The sequence below is a fragment of the Cygnus atratus genome, chromosome 2, assembly GCF_013377495.2.
Source record: "Cygnus atratus isolate AKBS03 ecotype Queensland, Australia chromosome 2, CAtr_DNAZoo_HiC_assembly, whole genome shotgun sequence".
Lineage (NCBI taxonomy): Eukaryota > Metazoa > Chordata > Aves > Anseriformes > Anatidae > Cygnus > Cygnus atratus.
The window spans coordinates 148,636,418-148,664,179 of record NC_066363.1 but is presented as its reverse complement, the minus strand read 5'-3'; the positions used below and the strand labels follow the sequence as shown (position 1 = coordinate 148,664,179).

At 40.5% G+C, this 27,762-nt stretch overlaps 1 protein-coding gene across 1 annotated transcript; it reads right to left on the bottom strand.

Annotated features, from left to right (window-relative positions):
* Positions 1-27,762, bottom strand: FAM91A1 (family with sequence similarity 91 member A1). The gene is made up of 24 exons (XM_035556199.1): positions 27,635-27,762; positions 25,300-25,384; positions 24,472-24,623; positions 23,003-23,060; positions 21,332-21,399; positions 19,991-20,104; positions 18,870-18,960; positions 16,592-16,654; positions 15,411-15,517; positions 14,543-14,581; positions 14,318-14,430; positions 13,298-13,416; positions 12,781-12,893; positions 12,497-12,583; positions 11,597-11,729; positions 11,020-11,168; positions 10,433-10,567; positions 8,563-8,676; positions 7,528-7,600; positions 6,230-6,379; positions 5,628-5,735; positions 5,228-5,351; positions 4,074-4,143; positions 1-2,697 (listed from the first exon to the last, which is right to left on the bottom strand). Exons 1-24 carry the CDS (start codon positions 27,704-27,706, stop codon positions 2,503-2,505), a joined length of 2,532 nt encoding a protein of 843 aa, XP_035412092.1. The 5' UTR covers positions 27,707-27,762; the 3' UTR covers positions 1-2,502.

Below are 27,762 nucleotides of genomic sequence, written 5' to 3'. Positions count from 1 at the left end.
TTCATTTCATTTGTCTTTATTTGCAATACAATATAAAATAGATTCTTTTGGTATGAGGATCTTGGAGATCTTATTTTTTACACCACAATTAAAACAAAAGTCACATACTTTTGAGTAAAGCCTCTGGACCATCCCAAGCACTGGAGCTGTAGCCGAGTTTCAGGTATTTTATGGACTTCTTTGGTTGCAATCTATTCGGTAAACTTCAGATATGCAGACTTGAACACTTAAGCTCCTAATTCAGTGTTGAAGCAACAAAATTAGAGAAGCTTGATTTCTAAGAACTGCAACGTATCTGGAATCCTCACCATTAACGGTAAGATTCGTGGGTATTAAATAACTCTGAAAAGCAGACAACTTTTATTTAGAAGCTTTAGACAACCTAGTAACAGAGGTTATCCTTCACTCAGTAACACTGAAAGAGACGCAGCGAGAACAAAAACTGAAATCCATTCTCAAACTTCCGTACAACAGATTTAACTTGCACTATCATCAGTCCCGTGCTTGTACAGACAGTGTGCATGGCAAGATTCAAAACAATATGCCAAACTAGCTCATCTACTACAGCTCACTGTAGCGCTGAAAGTATTGTCTATAGTACTGAAAGTGTAAGCCATCCTCTACTGATTAGTTCCTCTACAGTGCTAGATATTGGATTAATCTCCACACAACAATTCTCACAGTAAACTTGGTTTCTAGCAGACTGACATCCATTTCCTCTTTAGCTTCCTTTGAAGGAAGTAAGGCAACTTAAAAAAACACTATGGAGAGTATGTACTTCCAGTACAAGTCACTGTAGTGTAAATAAAGAATTTTATATAGATATTCTAGCTCCCTAATTTACACAGAATACTAAATTCAGTTGCTGTTGGTAAAATACAAAAACAAAATAGATGTAAAAAAAGAGCAGCACTGAGCAAACTGAAGTACTACAGACTTCCAGTTTCTTAGAGCACAAGTCCCACACTTACACTTCAGGAATGTATATAAAGCAAAGGAGAAAAGAAGAATGGGATTTTCACAGTCGCAGATGAAGTCACTGCATTATCCTACCATGGTACAGTTTCCCTTTTTGAACTTCTGTTGTGTTTTTTCATGCAGCCATACAGAACAGAATACAAACCCAAATGTTGTTATTTTTCTCCTCACTTTTTTTCAGCATCGTCTTTGCCACAGATTCTTGGTCCGTAACATAACGTAGGCTAGTACTGGCCGGATGGTTAAGTCTCGTTTTTAATTATGACTATATTTAAATCAAGGTAGTTCCAGAAGAGAGTTGTTGGCAGAGTACTTAGACACCTGGGTTAAAAGTCTTAGTATTTCAAATCTCTTGTTCTCCTTATGTGCTATATGGAACAGGCCTGTTGTTTGTTTGTTTGTTTGTTTTTTAAGGTGGCAAGAAGTTGTTAATGCCTAGTATAAACAAAGTGAAATCATGCTACATAAAATCATCCCCTAGAAATAGTCAGAACATGATTTTGGACGAAAAAACTCACTGTAATGTTTGTCAAAATCAACAGCTAATGGTTCAAGTAAAACAGATTCAGAGAAGTCTCTGCCTACGCATCCTCTGCTGTTGTTTTCCTTTGCTAATGACAGTCATGAAAAATAAACAGCTCTGTTCTTTCAAACATTAATCAATAGCACAGATCTAGTTATCTACCTTGAAGTCAACTTATGACATCAGGAGTTTTCCCATAGTGCTCATCAGCGGTTTCAAATAACAATGAGGGACAAACTCCCAGTGTGCCCAAAATCTCAAACTCCTGGTTTCGTACACAGAGCAAGACCAGTCCATTGTCAACAAGAACCCTACAAACAGAGCCAACCACTTCAGCCCTCCGTAATTCCACATCTCCACTGAACGCTGCCAGAGATGAAAGTGCACCATTCGTCTTCAAAGCGGCCTTAATCATCAGCAGGGCTTCAAGTCTGCCTTGATAAACATCAAACCTCTTCCTACTGTGCTGATTTGTCACGGCCTGGTATTAGGCTAAACAACGTAATTCAACAATTCTTAATGCCCCATATCACCATGATACTTTTTTTTTTTGAACAGTTGGTATCACTGAGCTTTCAGAGGAAGAGCCAAATGTCTTACCTTTATACAGAAAGATTTTCAGTAATACAGTACAAAACTAAACAGAATTTATGTCTGAGTAATGAACATAGAAAACTACTATTGCAATTTTGTGGTGACAGCATAGAAATTTAACAATCATCAGAAAGCCTACAAAGGGCGTGTTTAGTTATAAAAGAAAGATTGTCTCAAGATAAAAATAGTGCTGACAGCTAAAAAGCTCTCTGTTGCAGCAATATACGCAGTAATGAGTAACAAGTTCTAGACAGTTTAAGCATTTCCCCAATACTGCAACACGATACATTTTTGTAACACTACTTTTACACGGGTTATGCTGCAGCAAGAGTACACTTCTTAGTCGTTGGCACTATAAATTAACCATAAGAGAAGAAAGGCATTCAGTGATCAACGCGTGAGAATCCCTATTTGACCTGTTCCTTAGGTGTGGTTGAAATAAAAACCGAGGAAGGGGACCGTCCGTTCCATTCGGATAACACACCCTCCTTGAACATGAGATTCTTGGCAGGAAGCGGAACACCCGTATCTGCAGGAGAAGGCTGCAAGAGTGAACTTGAAGAACCAGCATCATGGAGCTGATCCAGTGTTGAAATACCTTCCTAAAAGCAGTAAGTAAGTAAATAAATAAATAAATAAATGGCATCTTAAAAACAAGAGAAATAATTAAGGATTTAACAGCTAGAATATAACAGGCTATTCCAATCTGCAAATAGAGTTAGTGTGTCTGAAATATGCTTAATCCAAATCACTTTGAAAGCAAAACCAGAACAAACAAAGGGCAGTAGGAAATAAGCACACAGTTGCCTCGGCTGCATCTGTGTGCGCATATTTAGGTTCCCATGAAGCCTTCGAGGAGGCCTGACATTTAAAAATGAAGGCAAGACCCAGCAAATTGAATGTAAAGCTATGAAATCCTGAGGATAGCTACTGTGTCAGTCTGAGCGTGTTAAGCACTGCCACTATCTCATACTGTGCTTGGAGGTGTGCGTATATATACGTATACACACACACACACAGAGGCACTGACTTGATCATATTCTGAGTAGCTTTATTTCCCCGAATTTTGGTTTTCTCAGCTTAAAAATCACTTCAGCACTTTTTTCCCCCTTCCCTATATAGATCATCATCAAGAAAAGTGTATCATCCAAGAGATAAGAAGAAATCTCTTGAGACTCACGGATGGTGTTGAGGTTTCAAACCTTTTGGGAACCTACAACGTTCTCACGGGGAAACAGTTTCTAGGTCCCACCATCCATAACACTACCTTGGTTAAGTAACCTGCAAGGTCCGTATCTTATTGGGAAGATTGAATTTTAGTATCACAAAGCATAGGCAGCTGAGCAGATCCCACGTTACATGTTGACACACCTTGCTAGCACACATTTCCACACAGAACTACAGGAGGCTGCGTAGATGACATTTCTCCTTGCTTGCGGTGCAATACCCCCGTTCTCTATCCTTGCTCTTAAAGATTCTCCCAAGGTATGTAGTTTTACACACTTATACTCATTCACCACCAGACGCTATAAGATCTTAGGACAAGTGCTAGAGTATACTGGTGTAAGATACTTGTTAATGTATTTTATTTTTGTTAAGTGAACGCAGTTGACTTGAAATGCAGATAACATTTCAAAGCTCAGCACATTGATGGTTTGCAGAGATCCCCCTGATGTACCTAAGAAGCAACCAAGCAGCCACCAGAGTGGGCTGTATTATAAGTAACTACCCTGTCCCCACTCCCCCCCTCCAAAAAAAAAGTTGTATGGAAACCCAGAAATTAAGAGAAAAATTTAAATAAGGCTAGAAGAATTTGAGGTTCACAGCACTTAATACAGTTACTGGTTAGAGGAGGAAAAGGAACAAAAACCAAAAAACACAATGATGTATGTTTTCGTACAACAAAGAATGGCACAGAAGAGGGCAAAAAATGATGACAGCATACAGAACAACTTACATCTTGACTATTCATCCTTACCTGGAATGAATGAACAAAATTAAGGACCTGCAGAGACAGCTTTCTGCTGGAATGTAAGAGTTTTTGAAGGCTGTCAAAAGTGAAAGAGAAGAATCTATGTTCAAATACAGAAAAATCAAAATGCACACCATAAATTCCCAACCTTCCAAAGGGCCTAAATTAATGCTAGTAAAGAAGTACGATAGTAACTTGCTCAGAAATAACTTTAGCAGTACCTGATATCATGTGACAAAATAAAAAGCTTTTGCACAGAAAGCTTGGTGGTAATGTTACCACTGACAAGGTGCTCAACACATCTGTTTGCAAGTCTAGTCAGCTAAATGCTATTTTCCCTGTTTACGTTGTGCTAAAATGAAACTACTGCAGTTGAAAAGTGTTATTTTACTTAAGATATATTAATATATTAGATCATCATGTCTCCTTTTTACCTAGGACACTGTGGTGACATGACTTAAGAAACAGATTAGAGATAGACTATTAAAAGCAAGTCAACTACTACAATCACATCACAATCACAATCCGAAGCCATGTTTTCGGGCTGCCTTTTATTTAGTCTCCAGAACCACATACCAAGGGGAAAAGAAGTGCACATCATTGAAAGAGTAATCTTTCATAACGAAAAGCTATCGTCAAAAGCAGAAGTTAGCTTGATCATAAGCCAGCACTAAGCTTAGGAAATAAAATGCCAAGATCAAAGAAACTTTACACCAAAGCTAAACACATTCTACATCAAAGCATTACTAGTAAGCTTTTTTTTTTTTTTTTTAAAGGGGATCAGTGGGTGCAGAAAGAAGGAAAAAAGCCTGTGCTAGGCTAGGAAGGGGAAATGACCAGGAAGGCACACCTAAATTTACTACTTGGTTTTGTTGTTGTTTAGAAAGTTTGCTACAAATAATTAATTTTCCACCTTGCACAAGTTTAAAAAAAAAAAAAAGGCTAATTTTACCACACCTAGGGACTACTAGACCGTCCATTACAGCTGGTATCTTCAAGCCAAAAAGCAATGCCACCACCTTACACACTTGAATAAGATACTCTGACAATCAGCTCAGTTCTGCTCCTATAGTCACCGAGTTGTAGGTATTGTTTTTTGCAGAAGCTCTGGACATAACACACACAACTGTTAAACCTGTAGCTGGTAAAACACAGCTTACCTTTCTTTCCTACATAATCCGTGAGTGGCAATTTTTCTGCAGACTTTCTGATTCAACTCAGAGCTGAAGAGAGGAATGCCAAAGCATAATTCCAGGGGAACCCATTCCAGTTCTGTTGTGGGTACTAAAGAGAAAACCAAATTTTAGGGAAAGACCAAGCAAGAATACTGATCCCAGAACCAGTTCTCTCACATCAGGAATTTACTGGACAGTTCATACTTTCCAAGGCTATTAGTTTAATGAACTGCTCAAAGATTCAAGGGAATCTGAATTTTAGAAAGAACACTTAGTGTTGCACTTATCATCCTAGACAGTAACTAACAACAATGTGTTCAGAACCTTAAAAATAAGGCATCTTACCAGACTGAAAATGTTTTGTAAAGACTTGTTATGCTTTTACCTTCAAGGCTTTGCTTGGCTGCAGAATCCATTGAGGTTTCTTCTATTACCATCTCAAACGACTCTGTACTCCCATTTACATCAGATCCTGATGCTAGTTCAGCGTCTCCTAGAGATAAAGTAATTCTTACATAAACATTTAGATGAATATAAGTTTAATTATCAACTGATGTAAGGAACTTGACACAGGTTTTGCCCAAAGGACATACAGCTAATAAGCTGGAGGAAGGGATATGGAGAAATATAGGGTCTTACTGATTTTAGGACTGAAGAGCTACTTAGGGATGCTCAACACACCTATGAAAGACCAAGTTCTGGCATATAAAAATGACAATTTACCTTTTAATGTTTTTAAATGATTTTCTTCCTTCTGCTGGCTATCGTAGTGCAGTGATTTTCAGTCTGTATTTGCAGTGTCTGAGCTAGGCTCAAAGAACAATTAGGAAGCCTGTCTACTGCCAGAAGCTTTACACTTGAGGTAGGTTCCTCTCTGTGTTAGATGATATTTTGTAGAGTTCCAAATAAAAAATTGTAATCCTTTGTTCAACTTTGCTGAAGTGATTGTATTAAAATTAAGGGGAAAAAAAATTACTGTTAACTAACCTCTTCCATCAGAAGCGTCACTCAGCTTTCTGTTCGCATGCCGACTTGTAGGATTCAACATAGTGACATAGCCACAAAAATGCTGCAAGTCTACTTTGTTTCTCAGTATCTTCAAAGCTGTATGAATGCCCATGTTCACACGGGAGAAGTCTAGCAGAAAATGATACATATCCCAGTTTAATTTACCAAAATCCTCCTCCAGAACCATACAGTTCTACAGTTCTCTAGGCCAGGCTAAGTTCTTTAACAGGATTTTTTGTCGTCTCCTGTAGTGTTCCAGATTAGTAATAACATTGGTGGATATGGGACAATACATAAGATATCTGTCTGGCACACACCAGACCAGGTTCAGCTAGGAGCAACCATCGTCCAGCTCTTTCAGTGCCACAGCCTTTTACAGCAAATTTGATATAAGACATTCCACAGATTCGAAATTCTGAAGAACTGCAGTACAGTATTAAAGGGTAATGATGAGTTTCAACACCGACTTGTTCATGCTGGAACATACAGATTCTGCCTTTGAGAATTTTCACCTACCATCAAGTCAGAAAACAGACAGACCAGAGAGGCCTATATAAAAGTAATGTATTTTAAACGTAATAAAAATGAAAGTAGGAAATTAGCTTTATTTCTAGTTGGCCCAGATTCTTCTAAATAGCAGCCTAAATAATTTTAGATTTTATTTCTGGAAATTCACTGTGAGGAGACCTCTCAGCTGGAAAGGCTATGGCCTCAGCTATCCAATGTTTGTGTCCTACTCACCAAGGACTATGTCAGAAAGTTAATTCCTGTGTTTTTAAAATCAGTTGAGCTAGGCAGACTTTGAAGGAGAATTTGCTAGCAAAGCTCTTCCTAGGGAGAAAAATCCTCCATAGTAGTTCCTAGTACTACTAAACAAGATAACTTTGTTTGCTTTTGGTCTCACCTCCCCTAGTTAATAAATGCTGAATAGAAGCAAGCCTTAGAGAAGAATACACAGAAAACGTATTTATACGGTTAATAAATACGCACAAATAAAAATTGAGAGGTGTTTGTGGAAGTTACTTCTTAATGTCTGTACTGGAAGAGAAGACAGACCAGAAAACACATTCTATTTAGGACACAACATAGAAAGGAGACATATCCCTAAGCTTGGAACAGATTTGTCAACGATTTAAACATTGTTTCAATTTTTCATCTAATTTGACCCGTCATTACAAGATAATTGGTATTAAAATTATTATCACAACTTTGCTGAACAAGGTAACATGCAGGAAAAATAAATATGGTGGTGCAGAGATTACATTAAAGAAAATTACCTCCTTGCTGCTCAGCTTCATCAAATGGAAAAGGTATATGCATGGTTTCTCCCATTCCATGCATGCCATGCCCCTGAACATCAATAAATTCGCATTATACACAGAAAAATATACCATCAACTTAGCTTAGCCCTACTCCTGCTCCCTTTTAAAGGGTACCAGTCATGCTGATGAAACAAACAGAAGTATTTGTATATTAACACTCTTCCTTAGCTAAAATAGACTGAATAAGATACCTGACCATCCCCTCTAAAATGCATATGAATAAACACAGTGAAGTTAAACTTTGAAGTTAAACATTGAAGAGGAGCAATATTTCTCTACAATTACTATTTATAAACAAATTTCATAATCATTGGGCATTTCTGAATGAAAACAATGGAATTTCCACCCCTTAAGTAGGGAACTTTTTTGAGCAGTCAAGGCTGCCTTCAACAATGTGCAATTTTATGTTTGCTACAAATATTAAACATCTATTTAAATGATTAATTCCAACAATTCAGCTGAACTGATGAAATACTAAAGGAAGCTACTCTACTTTCCCAAATACACAAACCCACTCTGTTTCTGCTGCTTGTGACAAACAGCATGCTTGGCTTTCCATAAAAGCAGTTACTAACTACCTGTAGTTTACCATAAGAATTGAACACTAAGCACTCTGAAAAAAGCGCATTTCTTGAAAAATAGTTCATATTTCCAGCCACCTCATATAAAGTAGCTACAGTCCAAAATGCTTGTGGACTCTTCAGTTGCATTCCAGACCCCTACACCCCCAACACGCCCACAGATCCACATTTCATTTAGCAAAACCCTGTTATGTCTGCCCATAAAGCAATAATGCACATGCAATACGCATTCAGTTCAAAACTTGTGTATTTACCATCTCTAAATCATAGCAGCGACGGCTACAGAAGTTAAACATTTTTCAGCTCCTGGCGAAAGCATAGCTTTCCTGCATTCTTAACCTCCCCTACCATGCAACAGCTTTACTCAAAATTACGTAGGTTTTCATCACTTATAGAGAGTACTCTGTACCTGAATTAGAACAGCTGAATGCGTTAGAGCATCATTCAGCATTGTGAGCACATTCGAAGTAGGAACCACTCCTGGGTCGTGACCCCAAGATGTTATTAGTAAGCGATCATAACCCTGGAAGACAGAAGAGAACTTACAGCAGTAATAGACTATCCAAGCACACAGTGAAATACTAGTTAGGCTAATAACATATTGTTACAGTTCTGAAGTTACTGCAGGTAATTACAACTCCATGGCGTTATACTTTGTTCCAAGTATCACTCATGTTCCTATTTCCAGTAAAAACAGAAGTTTGCCAACCTCAAAGTTAAGATGCCGGTTGGAGCAGGAGGTATCTGTCACCAGTCCCTACGTGGCCCTTGCAGCAGACTCATAACAGATAAGGAGATGAAAATAATCCCATATAATTTAAAAGCAAAATAAAAACAAGATAAACTAACACTGTCAAAAGACAACAATGATATATCCACCCCAAAATACATATCCAAAGAGAAGGGACAGAGAGGCAAGAACGCTGACTGTGAAACAATTTTTACTTCTTAGTTTTCAAGATCGAAGTGCGGCATGTCTGCTTATCTGTAGGAGTTTTAGAAATGTCTCAACAGTTCCTTAAGAAAATGACACTGCAAAACAGTAGCAGGAGAGAAGCATCCCCATCTGTACACAGAGGTAAAAAAGGCTCTAACAAGCTTGTGATAATGCATGGTGTGAAATCACGCAGTACAGGAAAACCAGACCCATCAGCTTACTGAAAATACAGGTTACTATAGAAATTTTCCAAGGCTACCACACTGACTGCTTTTCATCAATGAAAATACGCAATCCATAACATTTACCACTAGTTCAAGCTACTGACTGACTAATGTTTGAGTAAAACTCTTTGCCGAGAGCCTTACAAAATGCCTTCTCTAGAAGACTTGATTCACTTAATCTTGTGCTGTTTTAAAACTAGTCTTAGAAACAGAAGCAACCCACAAAACTTTTGAGATCAAAAAGGACATGACGGGGAAGGGAAGAGATGTATGGAAGATGTTGGAGGAATGAAAAATGCATCTACAAATCCTAGAGCCAGAGATGACTGCTGACATAGACACACCTAAGACGACACATCCCTCTCTGAGTGTCTTCATGTTTTTGTGGTCTATTTAGCTCAAGTGTCTACTCAGAACGAAGAGATGCAAACTGTAGAGACTCCAATTATAAATTTGAACAAGACTTTTCATAAAGTATAAACTAATCAACTCTGTTATCAGTGAGAGACACTGTTTAGTGTCTGCTACATGTCCAATTAAAGTCAAGAGATATGATTTTTTGGTTCTGGCAAGTTTAGAAGCTGCCGTGACCACTCCCACCTAGGTTTGCCGAAGCTACAAGATACCTAGCAGGACTTCTTTGTGAATGAACTAGACAGGACTTCTTTGTCCATGAACTGGACAAACCTGCACTGTCTTATGGAAATCCTTCCCAAAGAACTGTGTGTGTACTCAAAGGTTAGATGGATTCAAGGCTGGGAAGTACGGGGAGAGCAACTGCTCACTGCCGAGGTAAGACCTCCAGCCATAGCCTCTATATACACAAAATCACATACAGTTCAGGAAGTTCCAGACCAGAACACGGGAAGGCTGGAAAGGTTTTAGGAGGAAGTACTACGTAGCCATATGGCTACAGCCACTGCTAGAGACTGGCTACTGAGCCAACGAGACCTTTTGTCCAATCTAGTGCAATCTTCATTAAAATATTACGTCATTTAAACTGCAGGAAAAATTACTATTCCTCTGACTTCAGCTGCTATTCCCAAATGCTTTAGTGTACTGCACACCTCTGAAACATTTAGAAAAAAGAAGAGGAAATAAATCCATGTATACGCTACCTGAAAAATATCTGGAAGTTTTCGAAGACGCGTTCCTTTAGAGAGCAAAAGAGAGGGTGGTCCTTGTCCAGTTACGTGGTAAATGTACAGCTTGAACCAAACTGAACTGACTTCTGGTATTGCAGGTCCAATATGCTGAAGAGAGATTATTCAAAACAATTAGAGCCTATTATTCTAATTCTTATATGTACAGATATAACAATCAGCAGTTCTCAATAAAAATAAAGCTCGTTTTGCAGCACAGGAAGGAGTACAAATGCATTAATTTAATAAGGAGAGATGATATTCTAGGTACTCAGTCTCTTGATACTAAGGTATTTTCTGTGAATGAGTTCAAGAACAGTGTATCTGTCATTAACCCCACCCAAACAGGTAAATTGTTAATAAATTAAACTGAATGTAGTACACATTCACATTTTACTCACTAAGCATTTTTAGACAAATTGAAATACTATTTTATGTGGCAATAATTATGTCTCTTTTGAAGGGATACATGACAGACATCTAAAACAAAGTTAGAGACATTTATGTTACTAGATAATGTTTTTTCCCCCCCCACAGTATTTTTTTTTTTTTTTTTTTTTTACCTGAGGTGTACAGCTGCTAATAGGTCGAATTTCATTGGTGAGTGGTGCCATGGAAACCAGCAGAGTGTAATTTTTGTTGAGAACTCTGCTGCAGGTAGCTGGATCCAAGCCGAGCAAACTCTCACATCGTAAGAGGTCCAAGGGAAAGCCTGAGTTGAGAATGCAAGATTCCTAAATTATCATTTGAGATAGAACATAAAACAAAGTATGATCTAAGATTTTCCATTCCACCCTGCCAAACCATGCATACAGTATTCTCCACAACTAAATTTTAAATTATACACACATTTATTCAAGTTCATCCCAATAATTTCAGCAGTTCTGGTCATACAGAATTCCCTGGCACAGAGCTACAACTTGCTCCTCACCAACTGATCCCAGAAAGGAAGAACATGCAGAAATACTGAAGAAAGTTACTCAGCACCACAGGCATGAAGGATGAAGTAATGATGTTTTGGCTTCAAAATATTTAATTGAATAGGGAACACCAATTGCTTTGTAACACAGAAGCTGAATCTGAAAGATGAGTCCATGGAAGTTAAAGTTAGAAGGATTTCCTTAGAAGTATTCTCAGTACCGTTATTTGGTTGGTCGGGCTGCACAGCTTGTGCCCCTAGGTCTTTATTATGCCGCAGAAAAAGTATTGTGTTTCTCAGTGTAAGTGCATGATCAAAGTACCGCTGTGCTTCCCCTTCACCTGTGCTTTGAACCTAAACAAGAAGCAAAAATAAATACATATAAATGGCACGTTATTTCCACGAGCATCAATCACACAACAGGAAAAGATTAACAAACTAGCATTTTAAAGCTTTCTAACTGAATAACAACCCCGCAGGTTATATGCAAAGGTGATTCACAGCAACTATTAAATGAAATTGAATCTTGGCCACGCTAGTTAAACTGTCAAAACGTACACAGACATCTATAAATGTGAACCATGCCTCAGTCTTTAAGCAGGGATTTACATGTCCAGTCATCCTGATCGGTGTAAAGGAATACAGCAAATAATAGCACAGTCATGCTACATAATTCCAGAAAGACAATTGTAGACTTATCTTTAAAGGGTACGTAGGTTAAACATACCAGAATATAATGGTTAAGTTTTCCTACAAAAATTATACATAGATTTTCAGAAATATATGAAGCAGCGTACTAAACAGCAAGTGATTTCTATTTAACAAGCAAGCCCTAATGCAGGTGTACGTACAGATAGACTTGGGCAAATACTGCTCCCGAACTCACTTTGCTCACCAGACACTCACCACATTTCTGTACACATGAAAGTCACAAAAGGTTTGAATGCTGCAAATCAGCAGCATTTTAACTGAAACACTTAGGTTCAGCATGATGAGGTTTGTGTTCGCAGCACTGTATTGCTAGATGAGACTCTTAAAGCAGTCTTATAAAAAATACAAGGTTTTTTTGGCCCTTTACGCAAGTGCTGAAAAAGCATTTGGCCACACGTGTAACAGATTACCTTTTCCAGCTCTACTAAGAAGCTGTCAAGAGACTCGTCTGACAGTTTCCCAACTTCAAACATAGTAACTGCATGACTTTTCAAGTTCTGGAACAACAAAACAAAATTGTTTTAATTATTTGAAAAGGAAACGTGCAAGCAAAAATTATTAAGCAAATGTTTCTTAGCCACAAACAATGTAAAAGTTTTTAAAAGTAATTAAAGCTGCATTATAATGAAGTCAAACTATTTTAAAACTTTACATACTCATTCTTAGCGTAATACAGTGAACAATTTTGACATACTGGTGAAAGATTTCCCATCATTAGAAAGGCAGTGAGAGTAGAATCAAACAGGAAGGCAATACGCTTTGTATGTCCACTAGACAGATTCAGGCTGCTCACACTGGCTGTTTCAGCTAATAAAGAACAAGAAAATAGATTATCACATTTGTTTTGTTTAAATATAACATCAACAAGTCATAAAACTACTTAAAAAAAATCAAAAACCCTTAGTTAATGGCATACTAAGCACAACAGAATTCCCTTATCTCTATTAAAGTAGCACCTGAATGAGTATGTTCACATGTCGGTATCTTGGTATCAATTGATATCCATATACAGATCAGCCAAATAGAGTTTTCTCCCTGAAAATGAGGCTGAAAAACTACAGACCAAGACACAGACACCCCCTCCCCCCGTATATTCCATATGAAAAAAAGCAATCTGCATTTCATTTTTTTTCTAGAGCCCTTTACAGCCTGTGACACTACGAATATGAAATATAATTGTTCCTAATGTATTAAATTCACTGAGTGCTAACCTGGATCATCTTGACTGTTGGTATCTGTATCTGTGGCTGATGACCCAGCTTCCTGTATAGGACTTCTGTTTTCCCCACTGTCCCATGAAAGCAGCATCTTTTGAGGATCCAAAGTACTCCTATTAATGTGAATTAAAATCCACATCTATAGGTCACCGTAGCACCAGAGAAGTATCTCCGCCTTCCAGTCCTAGTATCCCATGCTCAGGCACGCCCAACACATGCCTTTCAATACCTCTAAGCCCTAAACCAGTCCAGCATGATGTCCCTCAGAGTCCTGCTTTAGCTTCAGCAGAAAAGTTTATTTGGTGGTTTGAAAATACCAGGCTTTGAACAACGGATCTGAAAAAATCAAACCACCTTCTTTCAAGAAAAATCCAACAGAGAAATCTAGTTTTCTTTGTTCTCACATTCTGAGTTAGCATTAAAGAAAAAAAACACTACATCTGAGCTTCAGTGGCTTAAGAGAAATTGAACTAAACAAAGTGCCTGACAACTCTTAACTAATTTAACTTGGCACCCCAATTCAGCGAGCCCTTTGCTTCATATTAACATCATCACTTTTGCAGTATTTGATGTAGATATGCATAAAGAATGTCAGTGAAAGAACTATTCACAGCAAGCAAGCCTTACGTACGTGCATATTCACTCACAGCAGTACCAAGAGACGTTGTCTCTGTACTAGCACAGTAATAGCTGTTATTTCTGAGCCCAGCACTTCAAAACAAGCACACGCTTGTCTGCTTCAAAAGTAAGCAACTAGGCACTTAAAAGTCAAAAAGCCTGCTCTGAGTAAAGACAACAGAAGTAATAAATTGAACTTACAGGGTAAATTATCACCCTTTATCCTCAGATTTGAAAGAAAATCAAGTATTTTTGTCATTATACATATTAGAAAGCCAAGTGAAATCAACTATTATAGAAGTCAAAGAGAGCAACTGATAGCTCTACAATCAGATTTAGGCGATAGCTTTCTCTTCCAAGAGAAAATAAGCTTTGTGAGAGAATGGAGACACTTACTTCAGTCTGTTTACCGAAGGAACATTCCTCCATGATGGATGAAGATTATCCAGGTTTATCACTTGGCCTTTTTTATGAGCGAAGCCTAACCGACAGTACATGGACACAGCATTCTGAAAAACCACACAAGCACGTAACAAGGAACTGCAGTATGAAACCCTTCTATGAAGACAACTTTCAGGACAATGAGATTTTCACATCAAATAACATGCATGACACACATACCTTTACTAAAGATAAATCAATCTCTAGGACATTTGCAAGCTAAAAAGAAAAAAAAAAGAAGAATCAACAATACAGAATTAAAAATGCAGAGTTATTTGCCACTTGTGGGCTTTGGCATCTTTTTGTTGGCTTTCTTTCCTTATATTTGTTTAAATGCAGCCTGTAATGGTAGACGCGATTTTGCCTTGACCTAGACAAAATAGGAAAAACTGGTGGGAGTGTCATATGAAGTCTCATGATTGCTCCACTTCAAAGCATGCAAAAGAAATCTTAGGTTTTCTTCTACTGTGTAATTTCTAGGCTAATTGCGTGTATCAGCAGACATACAAAGAAGAAAATAAATCCTGGATGTATTTAATGGATATTTTTCAGGTACTTATTCACAAAGTTTTGAGAATCAGACATTATGAAAAACGTATTTCATTAAAATTATAAGTACTTATGCAAAAGCTACATTCCTACTTTAAGCCAATACCTTACATATTTTCACTACTAGAGAAATTTTTATTTTATTTTTTTTTAAATTCACACTAGTAAAAACAGAACCAATCCATTTAGGACAGAGAGAAAACAGACTTCTCCAATTCTAGCTTGTACAGAACAAGCTACACAAGTCACCCCTGTATAAATTCACTCCAGCTGACAGAGTTGCTTCACTGAATTGAAGGTGCACCTTTAGCCTGCAGCACTACCAAGTTACATTCAGTATTAAAGAATCCAGTTGGATCTCAAATCCTAGAAGTCTGCCAATACTTCCAAATAAAATCACTTGATAACTATCTGTATCTCAATCTTAAGTATCTCACCAGTGTGCTTTAGGCCCTTTCAAGTTTTCCTATCTCCCTCACACAAGGCAAGTTTTACTTACCTCTGCCACATTAGTGTGTTCATCTATTGAAACAAATATCTTGTACAGGAGGGTTTCAAAGTAATCACCTTGCACTCTGTTCATCACAAAACCTTCAAGTGGTGGCACTGAAAAGAATTATTTGTAAGATTAGAATTTTTAAACTGAAACTGCATAAAAACGGGAAGATAAATTTACACAGATTTAGTTCTCATGGTATTTATTTCTCCCCAGAGTCTAAAAGAATAAAAGCCTAAAAGTAGTTTACATGGTATTAAAAATTCTCCTGCTCCCTAAGAAAAGCAACGGTTGTTAATGTGTTTTCTTAAAAAAAAAAAAATAAAGCCACTCTGCCTTGCATCGTCTTGCAGAGTCCTGCCCATCCACTACAGATAATTCCCAGTCAGCCAGCCAATAAAATGTTTTTCTAATGCGAAGGCAGGGGGTGAAGGGGACCAACAAGAACAACAACAACAAAAAAAATCACTTCCACCCTAGGCTGAGAATCCCAAAGCTAATATCTAAGCAGTAATTCTCCCGCAATTAGAGGACTTTCACTTAACTGCTCTGTATTAGAGCAATGACACACAGTTCTGCATAGCTAGGTTCCAAGTAATGCCTCTTTGCATATTACACTCAGCTCAGAAACCCCTGAGACCTAGCACAGAACAATGAGCTGTTCAAAGGGCAGCCATACAGTGCACTGATTTCAGCTCCTACCTAGTCCCCAGACACAGCACTTTACTATAATTAAGGTGACACGACCATGAAGGATGGAACCAATATCTAAAAAAAAAAAAAAAAAAAAAAAAAAGCTGCAACTGTTAAAAAAGCCACACAGGAATCAAAAAGTCACATCCTTTGGCAAGGCAGCTATATTTCTCTACGCTATTTTTCCTTTTCATTACAGACATACAGGAGGGTACTTATTAAGTCATGACATGAATCTTTAAAAGAATCTCAGCTTACCTAGATATTTATATTAAAGCATAAAAATTCAAGTTGAATTAAGTCCCGTGTACAGTAAGAAAATGCTTTAATATGGCTGAAAAATACTTTGTTGGGAAAAATTCTCATGGTTCAAATGCTTTAAAAGCAAACTCACACAGACAGACAAGCAGTTTCCAAGACATACAACTGCAAGATAACTTGAAGTAGATCCAAGAAAACACAGGTATTATAGCATAAAAACATTGACTTACCTGCTATACAGCTATCATCAGATATTGGTACATCGAGGTAAATAAATCCTTTGTTATACAAGCCTGTACAAACAAAAGCACATTGTTATAGAAAAAGCATTTTCCAGAGTACTGATGATACAAGTAGACTTCCCCACCAGTCAATTCAGAATTTAAAGTAATTTTTTCTATGAACCTGCACAGTACAATTTTACTTTGCAATGCATGGATCAATGCACGTAATATTCAGCAGGTGTTACCCTAAAACAGAGCTCTTTACTTGAACTCTGATGCAGTGCACTTGGAGCTCTATAACTATTTTCAGGATGACTGAGTACAGTAGAATGACCAGAAACCGAAGCAGCTAGATTTGTTAAAAAACAATCACTTCTCTCCCTGAAAGTTAACTTTGTTTTCACCACCATCACTGTACTATAAATCAGTGTTATTCTGAATTAGTTTTGTCCCCTCAGGCTGCTGGCTACATTTCGGTCCTGCTCTAACTCTGGGTAGAGCTTGCATGCTTTGTAGCACAGACACAAACTAAGTCCCATGAGCTCTGATGGTCCTCGCATGTCCTTCCCACAAATCTTCACAGAAAGTCTTTTTTATACAACTACAGAAATAAATTCCAGGGCACGTCAGCACAAGGGATCAGCAAAAGCACAGGAGACACAGAGAAGCATGGCATACGACATGGTAGGTATCAAATAACACTTCCCACACGTGGCCACGATTTGAGCGCTAAGCATTTGGATTGAGTTCTGCACAGTGGATGAGACAGGGAAAAGTTTCTAAGGAAGGGCAAAACATTTCAGCATGCTTATCTTAGAGTCTTCTGTGGTCTGTAACAGCTGTGCTCTAATTGCAAAGCAGAAAGCTAAATTACACATACAAAATAAGCCCAAGTTATCATCAGAGGTTTATTTGATGTGACCCAGTATCACTCCATCTACATTATATTTGATAAAGCAGGGAAGAAATGTAATAATGAGAGAGAGAGAGAGAGATAATCTGTGTATATATGAGCATATATACAAATGTACATACCCACATATATGTATATACATATTTTCCCTCTTGTCCTGACTGGATTGATTCTGTTACGTACCCATGTACACACACACACTATATACAGCAAAATGACTCCAGCGGGAGCTTAAACAAGATGCATGCCGTACACCTACGACCAACTTGAACTCATGCTGCTACAACAGCTGTGCAGTGACGTGCTCAGCTCTGCAAACCAGCGCACATCAGCGAACCAGCATGAACAGTTCAGGATGACATTACAATCCACCAACACACTAAGGATGCTTTTCACTGTCTCTCCTTCAAATTCAGTGCTCGTACCTGATACATTAATTACTGTACCCAAAACGTATTGATTTAGACAAAAGCCTGCCCTCTTTCCCCATAAAATTCTACCCTACTAAGAGTTCGCTACATTAATTAGCTATACAACATTCTTTTTCTACCCGTGAATTAGGTAGAAAGGTACACTGGATCCTTCTAAACCTATTTTCCCTCCAAGCTTTAAGCCCTTTCCACAAACAACACCAGGCCACATATATAGAAAAATCATTAAGTGTTTTTTGAATTCAAGTCTTCTTAAGCCCTACACTGTATTGGATCCACTACAAAGCTTGTATTACACCCACCTTACCTTTTGTTTGTTTGTTTTTAAATTTGTTTTGTTCTGCTTCTGTAACAGGCAATGGAATTTGGCCTTAATTTCTAACACAGTTCCAGTTGCCTGTAGTAAACCAAACATTTACAAACCAACTTCTCAAGGAAGAGTTTGTCAGTGAATTTGTACTCCGTTGACTAATGTGATTTGTCTACAGCTAATGCTTCTCACACTGAAACAGGGAGAGACAGGCTTTTAGATTTGAGCTCCATTTTTGATGGTGTTCAAACAGTATGAAATTTCAAAACCTCTTCTTTGAAAAGCAAACAGAAGTGTTGGCACCTGGGAGCATCGACTCTGCCATTTTTATTTTCTCTTATCCTCATCTACCACCTTGCCCTTCCCCTCCCTTCATCTCTACTGTCACTTTGTAATGCAGGAATTTGTTAAATCATTTGAAATAGCACATCAACAGCTGCTAAAGGCTCACCCTTAAATAGTTTACAAGGTCTAGAACGTAGTCTGTACAAGCTCTTGAGTATTTTCCTCCACATACTCCTATGCTACACTGTCTACAACCCTTTTATTCCTAGTTTTCAAACACTACTCTCAGAATTTACTGATTCTGGCCAAGATTAAATAAAGAAAGAATGTCAGTCAAACACTTACTGTGAACTACATGGAAGTCTAATGAACCAGCAAGCTGAGGACCCGAATCAATTATCTTATCGATAGCAGACTTCTCCGATGTAGTGCAAATCTAGGAGAATGAAATCTTGTTAGTCTGTTGGAGAAATAAGTCTATGCAACTTAAATAATACCGCTCAAAAACCACAAGTATCTCACGTTCAGATCAGTCATAAGAAATCAGAACACAGAACGTAACCATGCTCTTCAGCAAAACGCTTGCATTCACTGCATTTCCTGTTCAAGCCTTAAAATCTTCACTCTTGTCCCTGCACAAGATGCACAGGTAACAATGATTAATTGCACAGGGCACAAATGAAGTCCACAGAGGTTTGCTCTTTAAAGCTTCTGAATTGAGTGTTCAACCATGCAACTGGAACCATTCTAGAAAGAGGTCAAACACAGTATCAAAGCAACTTGCTTCACGTTAACTATTCTGGATTGATGGTATGTCAGAATACAAGCAACGGCCGCCCAAGATACTCCCAATGATAGCAAAAAAAGATATCGTCACTGCTTTAAATACATTCCAATCTAAACAAACAAAAAAAATTCCGGAGAAAGAATTAAACCAATTAATTAGATCAAGTGACTAGCTGACCGTAGAGAAATTGTGAGAATGAAAGTAGAATGAGGAAGAAGCAGTAAGCCAGCTCACGTTTTTCATGTGCAAATAATAAAGAAAATACGGAGACGTAAGGTGAGCAGAAATGAAGAAGATACATATCAAAGTCCACTAGCATTCTAATTACACTGAAGGTGAAGATTTAGTCAAAAACAAGATGTCAGAGTTGAAATATGAAATTTAAGAGAAGCTATTTTGCTGCATGTTCCCTATAAAGCACAGCAGCACACGCTTGGGTTGCCACAGTTAGGCTGACCCAAAGCAACCTCGGCACTGCACACAACACAGAAAGTACAAAGGAGGGAGAGGGCAGAATATGCTGAAGAGAACAGCCACTTCTACTAGCTCCAGTCTCCATATCCGTAAAAGAGTTGTTATAAACCTCCAACCTGCAACAGTCTTTGTGTAGAATACTCAAAAGGAAGCCCATTTTCAGGGTATTCAGCCAAAGTTAGAGATGCAAGCTGTACTCACGTACCTTGATGTCATCCTCAGTGATGTAGCCAGACTGCACAACCCACCAAGCCTCTACGGCTATTTCCACGGGTTTCACAGGTAACAGATCACGGGCTGTTTTCCTTCTGAAAAATTTCTGCAGTGGTACAGTCCATTTGAGATAGAAATAAGTAGCACTTCACACGTGCAGACAACTGTTTACCTTTATAAAACCTGATTTTATAAGCATCCGTTTTTAAGTACATTATATCCACAGACTGGACACACACAAATACTATTAATCTTGTCATTTAGTAAAAGCACACGCTTGTTCAGAAACAAATGTGCTTCCCTCCTCACTCACATCATATGAGAATGAGAAGGAAAAAATTATTTCCATGTGATATTGTCAAATCTTCACATAAAACTGTATTCTATGTGCCATTAATTAAAAACACTATTCAAACACATCAGGATTGAGTCCAAAAACAGCAGTATACAAGTGGTATATTTTAAGAAGTTCAACAGTATTAAAAACGATTTTAAGAACATCGTTTATTTACTTTAAAAGACCAAGTACACCACGTTCTCAGTCAGCATGATGCCATAAAAGTACAGTGAATTCCAATCCAAGAAAGAAAACCTAAAGGGTACTGTTTATTGACAGCTCCCTTTCCATTCTCTTCCACTGCACAGCCATTACTTTTTGGTTCACTTTATCAACTTCATATTTTGGTAAACACACTTTGGCTGAAGGAGTACCATGAAGCTACTGGGAGAGTATTTTGTAGAACCATAAAGGTTGGAAGAGACCTCCAAGACCACCTGGTCCAACCATTTATGAACTTCCTGAAGAAAGAAAAGTCTGTTGCAAACTGAAAGACCTATACGGCTATCAACAGCCATCGCAATGTTTTCCACAGTTCACGTGCAGGGCTGCTTGTTCAGGCGCACTGCTGCTGTCTTAGGGAGCAACGTGCGTACCACAAAAATGCACACCTAGTTGGAGAGCGGTCCCAGAATGAGTTCTGCTCTCAGCTGCACCCATAGAAACACGGGATAATTCTTCCAAAACCAACACCACTACTCCATATTTACAGTGGCCAGGAAATATTAGTTACCTGGTGCCACAGAATAAATACATCTCTGAAAATATGTTAAAAGAAGTAATGCCACATATCCTTTTCTTTAGTGTATTTTAATTTTAAAGTTCTTTATTAATATCACAAAGCAGAAAATAATTAGCAATACAGTATGTTGTGTTTGGTTAGACATTATTAAAATTAACAAGGCCCATGAAATGTTTCCATTCCCTATCAAATAATATGCTATGGGTGAGGGGAAGTGGGGGAGGGAAGGAAGGGAAAATTAAAGACAACCTCACCTTTGAAGATCTACATTGGTTCATTAGATCTATATACTGGTTTCTTCCTATACCAAGAAGTCTTAGACCTGAAAAATAATTAAGTTTTTATTTCTCTTAAGGGTTTAAGATGAAGATACATAAAACATTCTTCAAAGAATCAGGCCTACTTCACTTATTCTTTCTTCCCAAAATAACAGAAAACCTCAAGTCAGTTCTAACTGAATTTGACTGAGAATCACGTGCATCTGAAAACCACAACCTATCCCCATTTACTTACTCTACAAAGGTTTAAAAAAAAAAAAAGATCCCATTTCTCTCAAGTCACAGGGTAGCACGGAATAATCTAACCCCTTTCTCCTTGGCTCTTACATCAACAGTTAATAACTATGCTTCAGATCAAGACGCCTAAAGTTGTACCTGATTTTGGTTGATAGCTTTCTTTCCCCAGACTAAAACCACACCCCGCAGTGGATTAGAACTCTGTAAGCTAAGAATTAGAGCACAAAAGGCCATATAAGCCTTTAAGGAAGATGACAAACAACTATTTGAGTTAAAGTGAATCAGGATTTAATTCTATAACCCCTAGCCTTCAGTCACTAACAATCTGCGAAAAGATACAGGAAAACTACTCAAGTAGTTTCGAGCTTTGACCCATGTTCTGTCTCAGTTTTACGTCCAGCTTTCTGGTTTGACACTAGTTTTATTAAAAATGATAATGAAGATACCCAATTTACTTCCGTCATTGGCTCACAGCTGCTGTTAAAATAATAGGATCGGTACGAAAAAAAACAAAGAAGCCTTTCTTGTCTGCAGACTCCTGAGCACCATTAGATTTCCAAGAACCTACGTCACGCTGAGCAAAAAGTTTCTTATCTGTTTCCCCAGCGTGAACATCAAATAGAGGCAAATTAGTACAGTTAACTCAAGGTTTTGTGTTTAATAAAAATAAAATCTGCTCTCCAAAGCTGCAGACTACTCCTCACCTGACTGTACATTGTACTTGAAGAGAACCATATAAATGCAAAGGGAAGGTGAGAAATGAAGTACGTAGCTATAAATAACTTCTCAGTGGCAGGTTTCAGTAACACCCTCCCTGTGTCAGCAATCTGCATTTTCCTCTGTAAGACTTGTCAGCAGGCTATCGCTCTGTTCTCCTTCAAATTCAACACGCGAGGTTGCATTTTCACTTCCCTAATCAGCCCTTCTGGTGCCCACAGCAGAAAGCAAGACAAAAACAGCTGGGACATCCGAAGGTATCACAGAGCAACATTTTGGTACACGTTCCTCTTCGTACGCTGCTGTTAATTCACAGGAGTGCCGACAGCCTTTCGGGGACTCCCCAAAGCTTTCTACCCAACGCACACCAAAAAACCTACTAGGAAAGCATCAGCTCCGCTTGCTGACGCACAACAGCCAGTGAGCCTCTCCACCCAGAAGTCCCAACAAACAGGAATGCACCGCAGGCAAGGCCAGACGCTGCACAAGATTTTGTACCACGTCTATTTGTGCCCAAATTAGCCCAATTCTTGTGCTAACCATATGGACAGAACTCCGCATGCAGAGCACATGCTCCTTGACACCACTAAATGCTTCTACACCTTCACTCACACACTTGTTTTCAAGCAAACAGATGCCCTGCAAATCAACTCCAGCTCCTTGAAAGCAGCAATGCAGCGAGAGGATACTTACAGTCAGCAGCAGTGAAGTTGGGTAGCGAATCATAGCTTTTCTCACTGTTCATTATATCCTTAAAAAGAAAAGAAAACAGTTCCAACAAGAAAGTCACTGCTTCAGAGACGCAGGTCCAAAAATCACTGTCTCGCGAAAAATTGAAATTAAAATAGAAATCTACTGAAGTCACTGTACTGGTTCTGGCTGGGATGGAGTTAATCTTCATAGTAGAAATCGTTTTGGATTGGTAACCAAAACAATGTCGATAATACACAAATGTTTTAGTTATTACTGAACACCGTGCTTACACAGCCTCAAGGTCCTTTATGTTTCTCACAGCGCCCTGCCAGCGAGGGCCTGGGGGTGCCCCGGGAGCTGGAGGGACACAGCCAGGACAGCTGGCCCCAAATGACCAAAGGGATGTTTGTAACACATGATGTCACGTTCAACAAAAGCTGGGGGAAAGGAGGAGGAAGCGGGGGATGTACGGAGTTACGGCATGCGTCTTCCCAAGTAACCATTAAACTCGCTGAGCCCCGCTTTCCTGGAAGCGGCTGGACATCTGCCTGCCACTGCGAAGTAAAGAATGAATTCTTTGTTTTGCTTTGTTTGCAGGAGCAGCTTTTGCTTTACCTAGCAAGCTGTCTTGATCTCAACCCGCAAGTTTTCTCACTCATATCCTCACAATTCTCTCCCTCATCCCACTGAGAAAGCAGCAAGCACCTGTGAGGGGTAAGCAGCCTGCCGTGGTTAACCCACACCAGCCAGTTAAGTTCCCAGACTTGCCAACTGCTTGACTACTCATCACACAGTAAGTTGAATACACAAAATATATACTTTGGTTCGATGTCAGCTTTAAAACGCTAAAAATGCTGATCTACAGAGCAATAAGGGTGAAATCCTGTATCTGTCCTCACAACAAAAAACAGCACAGGAAATTGCTAACCAATAATGCAGAATAAGCTAGGAACTAAACAGCTATAAAGCGTACGATCGCCAAGCAGAAAATAAACAGTCGCTTCCGACATCCAAAGAGAATAAAAGAAGATTGCCAGTGTGTGACAGAAACCAGAGCCATCTTAATTCTCAGAGAAGAAATCTCTAATGCGGTCAATTATCATTTTTGAAAAGAAAACAACTCAAATCTGTGCTGTTTTTTTAAACAGAATTCCCTTTGTTCTATTAATCAAACAGTTTGGTTTGGGTTTTTTGTACAAATGAAGAGTCACAAATACCAAACATCGAAAGAAAGACTGGCCCGCTCAGTGTCCTGCGACAAAGTCCAGTCCTTGAAAGGTTTCCAGGGGCACAAGGGAAAAAACTGCAGGTACAAGGAGTTGTCCGGAAACTTTCCTTACCTGCAGCTTGTTAGCAGATCCTACCCAAAGCGAACAAGCCCCGTGACACTGCCCTGCGTGCACTACGGGGCCAGCTCTGCTGCCTCTAGGACAGAGCACAACATTTTCTCACCCCGGTTTCGTGCTCACCTCCATGATGCCCGTGTAATAGGAAAACGGCGTTACCCTCAGCCCCTTAACCATGATGTCGGACAAGTGGTAAGGGTACAACATCAGGTGATCCCGACTGTATTTCAGCAGATCCTCGTAGTATTTCCGCTCGTCCTTCTTGACATGCTTAACTGCAAGAAAAGGGGAGAAAAAGTTTATTTAAAAAAAAAAAAAAGTAAAACGTCACAGCAAAAGGATCAGAAATAGCAAAATGTGGATTGACAAAAGTCAAAACCGAACGAAGGAGTGGTGCAGGGCATTCAGCACCCATTCGACACACACGACGAGCACTCTCAGAGCCATTAAGGATCACTTCGGAACAGAACAGATTGATGTCACAGGTCACCACGAAGTGGCCCGCTGAGAGACAACTCATGCAGGCTCTGGAAATTATCACTAATTAGTGAAACCGCTATCTACGACAGAAAGAGGACTCGATGCAGTCAATACGGAATACATTGGAAGTGTGCAAACAAGTCATAACCAATAGCTCCCACGAGCCAGGCTTTATTTTATTAGCCAAGGCCACTGTAACAGCTCTTAACTTCTTGGAAAAGGGCACAACTAACAGGAACTTGCTCACAACTGCAGTAGGAAGCCAACTCGGTAACCTTACGAAGTGCTTTGCTGGAGAAGCAGCCAGGTGGACCCAAAAGTAACGCTTTTTCTTGACGTTTTATCATTTAGAAGGATTTATTTTCAGGGAGGGACCTTGAAACGGGGCGAGCTCTCGCAGTTTCTCAGTAAAGAGCCTTCCACGAGGAAGGATCGGGTAGCAGCTGGAAGCTGCTTTGTTTCTTTACTCACCTAAGTTATTCCGGTACCGTAGCTGATTGCGGATGCTGTAGAGTACGACCTGCCTTTCATACTCCCTCTGAGAGTTTCCGAGACCCTTGAAAAGAAGAAGGCCTGTCAGCTGGCACGCCCAAAACCTGTCTTAGTGAAACCACTGCAGAGCGTCTCATAGAGAACCAAACGCAGGCACTCGTCATCATTCGGCGAGTCCCCAGTTCACTGGGGTGATAGATCTTCAGTCCTCATACAAGGTCAAGAGTATTTTTGCTTAAATGGGCCCCTCCACACAGGACGTGGAATTAAAACGGCAATCTTTTGTTGTTTTTCTGTTCCTAGAACCACTCTGGTCAAAAAGGGAGCCTCTCATCTTCAAATCGAAGGTTAAAAAACTCGTTTTTGATTACAGGAAGCACTGAGCATTTTACCAAGCAGTCAGCACCTTGCAGCCTTGAAGAAGTGCCCCGAATTAGTGCAACAGAAATCTTTACTCGTGAGTGATGTGAAGTTACAGCTGTCGCACCTAATAAGCTTAGAAGTAAAAAAAAATAAACAACTTCACTGGTAACTTCACAGGAGCAGGCAACCAAGTGATCTTAGGTCACAAGATGAAGGCGTAAGCACAGCACGGTACTCGACTATCATGAGGCAAGACAAAAAGCAAACTCTGCTTGATGCTTTAAATGCCTTATTTCCGCAGCTGCCCTGCAAAACTCCCCACGTTATTCCTCTACTCTGCGCCTGGTAAAAAGCGGGGAGGTTTTCTTCTCCCGGTTCCCTCAGCTGAAGCTCCTATCCAAAAGAGATCCTTACACAAAAAGGTGCTTTGCTGCGTGTACGGGACAAAGAAGCGCTGCGGAGCCAGGTACTAGAAAAGAAGCGCGCTCGGTATCGCAGCTGGGGCCCGCGACCGGACACCCAAAGAGAGACCCGGGTACTTTCTCCGAGCACAAAAGCCGGCGGGAATTGTTTCCCGGCCTTCCAACAGCGCTGGGCCGCGGGGCTGAGCCGAGCACCTCCCCTTCCCCTGACACGCTGCCTCCCCGCAGCTGGCAGAGGCCCCGTTACGCCGGGCAAACCAAAGCTTCCTGAGGTTTCCTTTTCCCCGAGTGGCTCCACGACGCTTCCCTGCCGACGGGGCGCTGGGGACAGAGCCCTGGCTCAGGGCGCGCTGCTCTCTGCTGGGGCGCCCGCCTGGGGCTGGGCTGAGAGCACCCCCGCACCCCCACGGCCTCCTCTCACCCCGCACAGACCCCAAACCACTCCTACACGCCCCTCGATCGCCACCCAGACCCCAGACCATTCCTATACGTACACCACATTCCTCCCTTACAGACCCCAAAACACACCTGTAAGCCCCGCTCCCTCCCCAGACCCCAAACAACTCCTATAAGACCTACTCTCCGCAGACCCCAAACCACTCCTATAGGCCCCTTCCCGCCCCCCAGACCCCAAACCACTCCTACGAACCCCACTCCCCCTACACAGCCCCCTAACCATTCCTATACGCCCCTCTCCTCCCATACTGACCCCAAACCAGTCCTATACACCCCATTCCCCCCTCATAGACCCCAAACCACACCTGTAAGCCCCACTCCCTCCACACAGCCCCCTAACCACTCCTATATTCTGTAATCCCCCCATACAGGCCCCAAACCACTCCTATAACCTCTTCTCCCCCCACGCAGACCCGAAACCACTCTTATACACCCTATTTCTCCCCTTACAGGTCCCAAACCACTCCCATACACCCCATTTCCCCCGTATAGGCCCCAAATCTCTCCCATAAGCCCCTCTCCCCCCAAAGAGACCCCGCACCACGCCTATACACCCCATTCCCCCTTACAAACCCCAAACCGCTCCCACATGCCTTTCTCCCACCAGACCCCAAATCACTCCCGTAGGCCCCTCTCCCCACTCCAGACCCAAAACTACTCCTACACACCCCTCTCCCCTCACACAGACCCCAAACCACTCCTGTACGCCCCATTCACCCCTTACAGACCCCAAACCACTCCTATAAGCCCCACTCCCCCCTTACAGACCCCAAACCAGTCCTACACACCCCTCTCCCCCCTTGCAGACCCCAAACCACTGCTACACACCTCTCTCCCCCCACACAAACCCCAAACCACTCCTACATGCCCCATTCCCCGCCTTACAGACCCAAAACTACTCCCATACACCCCTCCCGCCCCACACAGCCCCCAAACCACTCCTATACACCCCGTTCCCCCCTCACAGCCCCCAAACCACCCTCACACGCCCCTCTCTCCCCACACACAGCCCCTCACAACCCCCTCACACCCCCTCTCTCCGCACCGAGCCCCCCCCCCCCCCCGGGCTGTACCTGCTTGACGCTGGCCGGCAGCCGCGCCCAGGGGTAGTTGTGGCGGATGTGGAACTCCACGTCGATGTTCATGGCGAGGGGGCCCGGCAGCCGCCGCCGCCGCCGCACCAGGCCCCGCCGCCGGGGGG